General features: G+C 34.9%; 1 protein-coding gene across 1 annotated transcript; it reads left to right on the plus strand.

The window, feature by feature from the left end:
- Positions 1–1,072: 1,072 nt before the first annotated feature.
- LOC110940419 (F-box/LRR-repeat protein 25) lies at positions 1,073–3,870 on the plus strand. Its single transcript, XM_022181958.2, has 3 exons — positions 1,073–2,165; positions 2,564–2,644; positions 3,637–3,870. Exons 1-3 carry the CDS (start codon positions 1,224–1,226, stop codon positions 3,697–3,699), a joined length of 1,086 nt encoding a protein of 361 aa, XP_022037650.1. The 5' UTR covers positions 1,073–1,223; the 3' UTR covers positions 3,700–3,870.
- Positions 3,871–4,088: the final 218 nt, after the last annotated feature.

Raw genomic sequence — 4,088 nt, forward strand, 5'->3', positions numbered from 1 at the left:
TTCTTTAAGCTAATAACATTGGTGAGCCGGGCTTTGGCTCATTTAAACGATATCGAAGCGAGCTTGAGCCGAGCTTTTAACTCGTTTGAGATTTTTCTCAAAATAGCTCGAGCCGAATCGAGTTTTGGGTTTTACTTGTGAGCCGAGCTTGAGCTCAAATTAGTCGACTCGAACCGAGCCTAAAGCTTCATAAAAACATGACAGTGAGTGCTTGAGTGGTGAAAGATTTACACCCCTACACACATGTAATTAACTGATAAAGTTCAATAAACACACAAGAGTAAATGACAGATCATGTAAATTTTTTGGCCTATCAATGATAGAAGGACAACCCACTCTGATTATCAAGTATACTTGTAAATATACTCAAGGACAAAACCACTAACTACACAAACATAACTCGGCTATCACTAAAACCAATATTTCGTATTTAAGAGCACAAAATTGGGTGAAGGGTGGATGGAGCTCTCCTTTCGTGTACCTTAGAATCCATTAATCATACAATGTCATCTCATTTCTACCCTTAACTACTCTATTACCACAAAATTACCGGCAATACTTCTTTCAACTACATAGAACTGTTTTTTTCTTTAAATAAAAGTAAATTAAATAATTAAAAATAACCAAAGTTTCAGTTAAAAATAAAAGTAAATTAAACAATTAAAAATAACCAAAGTTTCAGTTAAAAGTAAAAGTAAATTAAATAATTAAAAATAACAAAACTTTCAGTTAAATACAATACATAACTTAGAAAACACCTGAATTAAAATTAAAAAAGTTACATAATAATTAAAATAAAAAAATCCTTAACAAAATATTTCCATTAGATTAGGTCTCACAATTTTTCATGCCTCAACATGACAAAATAGTTGGACTTGTAGGCTGTAGCTCTTTTGTACTCACGAAGCCCAAGCCAGTGTTATTTTCTCTTCTTTGGTCCAACCTGCTGTTGCCATTTGAGAGAAACGATATTGTTTGTATTTTCTTTGTAAAAATTATTTGTAAGTGTGGTAAAATATTGTTTGTAGTGTCAAGTATGGAAATTGTTTGTATTTATAGTGGATGATTAAAAGTTTTTCTTAAAAAAAAAAAAAAAAAAAAAAAAAACTCACCAACAGTCATTTCACCGTTCAGAGGTCAAGAAATCGTATCTATGAAATTTGGCTCAAACATTAACCCCAAACCCTAAAATCGTATTCTATGAATTTTGGCTCACTGTTGAAATGGAAGAAGCTCTGAAACGGATTCGATTTGAAGAAGAAGAAGACGAAGATCGAATGAGTGAGTTACCAGACAGCTTACTTGTTGAAATCCTTTCTCGTTTACCCTCCACAAAAGACGCCATTAGAACAACTACACTCTCCAAACGATGGCAACATCTTTGGACTGCTGTCACTAATCTCAATTTTAGACACCCTGATGGATTATTCACAAGCCCCGATTTCTTTTCTTTCGTCGACAAAACCCTAACTCAGCGTCCCCAATCGAAGCTTAACAAACTTACACTTGTTACCCGCTATGGTAATTGGCGTAAATCTCGGGTCCACAATTGGATTCGTTATGCTGTAAATTGTAACGTTGAAGATCTTCACTTAATGTTATGGGAACCGTGGGAACCGGAACCAAGAACTGGGTTTCCGCTAGACGATTTTGTTTTCATCGGTTCATGTTTTACACATCTCACATTGGCAGGTTGTGCGTTTAATCCCACTGGAGCGATTAGTTGGAAAAACCTTAGGAGTTTACGTATCATTTATGGGAATTTAGATGAAGATTTGATTGAAAACATATTATCTGGGAGTCCTGTGTTGGAAACTCTGGTGTTGAACGGTTGCTATGGTTACAGGCGGTTAAATATCACTTCAAAAAGTGTTAAGAACTTGGTGTTCTCTAGTTACCTGGCTGCGGATCTTATAAATGATCCTTTAGATGTCATCGAAATCAATGCTCCGAATATTTTGTCGCTAAAAATTGAAGGTGAACTGATGTTGTGGAAGATTTTGTTGCTAAATGTGTCTTCTTTAGTTGAAGCTGACTTAGATTATAGGAAGCCTTTTGGGCATTTTGAGACAACCCGTGAAGAAGCTGACGAGGAGATGCTTAAAGAATTTATACTCAACCTTCGACATGTCAAGGATCTCAAAATTCGGAATTCCTGTTCCAAGGTAAAGTTTGTTGCTCGTCTACCTGCTATCCTTACGTAATTTGCCCTGATGATTGGAATGAAACAATATAGTATTTAAGTAAAAAAAAAAGTAAAGTTACTTCTGTTTTGGCAAATTGTGTCTTTGTAATAAACTAAGAAAATGTCGATTATTGTTGATATAATTTAAAGAGAGTGTCCACAACGCCTGGTTTTGGGGATGTTGAGGCTGTTTTGGAGCTTACCATTGTGGATATACCCAACTATGCAACTACTTACGTTAAGGCTGGCCAACTGTATAAACTAATTTATAAGCGACCCTGGTATTAATATAGCTCCGTTTGTACCAAATCCAGCAAAAAAAGTTGGATGATGAATTGGATGTTGAAATTTGTTCTCATGTTTTTTTTTTGTTTGAAGGTCCTTGATTGTTTAAAAGCTAAAGGTTTCATTTCTCCATCGAACTTGAAGGTCCTTGATAATGGTCCTGCAGGCAATGAGGTTAGTTGATTAATGGTACTTTAGATTCATGTTTAATTACACTTTGTTGGTGTCTTCCAACTTCATATATGTTACCCAAAGTGATCTGAATAATGCTATACCTACAGATTTTTTTTGAAATGTTGCCCCTATAATTATTTTCTAGATCGGCTACTGGTGTGAATTTTTTCAAGGAAATTAATGTTGGTTCAAATCTCACTCACATTTTTTCATCCGATGACAAAAGTTTGACCCGTTTAGGGTTTCTTCTAATTAAAGGGCCCGACGGATTGTAAACATTATAAAAGAAGATGCGTCTTGGTATGCAAAGAACAAATTAGAGAACATGAGAGGTGATAATCTTACTAGTGTACTAACAAATGAGCCAATTCGGGTTATATTTTATATTGATAACTCTTGCCCGTTTATATTGGTTGAAAAGCTACACTTATAATTGGACAAAATTTGAAATTTGAACATGTAACAATAAGATTAAAACAAGTGTGCCTGCCTTGAACTCTTTGAAGTTGCTTGCTCTCTGATATAAGACTTGTTTTTCTTCTCGTACAATATACATAGTTAAATTCTAGAGTAAACTTCCATTTTGCTCCTTGTGGTTTGGTCGTTTTAATGGTTTTGTCCAAATCATTTAAAAATGGCCATTTTCCTCCAATTGTTTACTATGTTTTTCCCATTTTGCTCCCCGCCTCTAACTCCATCCAAATTGTTTGTTAACCGAAAGAGTATTTTGGTAACATAATACCCTTAGTTTTATACTTGAAGTTACCAAAATACCTTTTTATTTAACAAACAATTTGGATGGAGTTAGAGGCGGGGAGCAAAATGGGAAAAACATAGGAAACTATTGGAGGAAAATGATTGTTTTTAAATGACTGGGGCAAAACCGTTAAAACGACCAAACCACAGGGAGCAAAACAGAAGTTTACTCTAAATTCTATTTTCAATATATTTAATGATAATGCATGAAACATTAAATTGTGTGTTGTTTCCAGTTACAACAGCAGGTTGATGCTGCTACCAGCAGTGGCGAGGAGGATGGCAAATCTAATGCTTGATATCCTTGAGTGATTATGTTCTGGTGAATCCTATGTTTGAACTTACATAAATATGGTTAACATACTCGTGTTTTGTAGCTAGACCATGCATGTAAATCTTTTCTTTTCTTGCTTGATCAGTTATATTGGAAGTTTAATTATGAGTTATACAATGTGAAAGTTAACGCTTGATTCAGTTTTTCAAAATGATAAATTTTGTCATCAAGGGAGTTTTTATTAAAATGATCAAGACAAAGTGATCATGTGTGGCGTTGATAGCCGAAAGACAAGGGGGTACATGCACTAATTGACCTTTGTCTTAATTGCCGAGTGTTATGTGTCTTATGTCCAAGGTTTGATGCAAAACTACCATCGAGCCGGGGGTCTCACTGGAAGCAGCATTTCTATTC

This window comes from Helianthus annuus, chromosome 4 (assembly GCF_002127325.2).
Source record: "Helianthus annuus cultivar XRQ/B chromosome 4, HanXRQr2.0-SUNRISE, whole genome shotgun sequence".
NCBI classification, from domain to species: domain Eukaryota; kingdom Viridiplantae; phylum Streptophyta; class Magnoliopsida; order Asterales; family Asteraceae; genus Helianthus; species Helianthus annuus.

Bases quoted from the DNA above. Each gene is read 5' to 3' on its own strand.
- LOC110940419 (XM_022181958.2), top strand. From the start codon at position 1,224: ATGGAAGAAGCTCTGAAACGGATTCGATTTGAAGAAGAAGAAGACGAA. The intron at 2,166-2,563 runs GTAAAGTTTGTT...TTTTGTTTGAAG, and splicing joins TTCGGAATTCCTGTTCCAAG to GTCCTTGATTGTTTAAAAGC. The intron at 2,645-3,636 runs GTTAGTTGATTA...TGTTGTTTCCAG, and splicing joins ATGGTCCTGCAGGCAATGAG to TTACAACAGCAGGTTGATGC.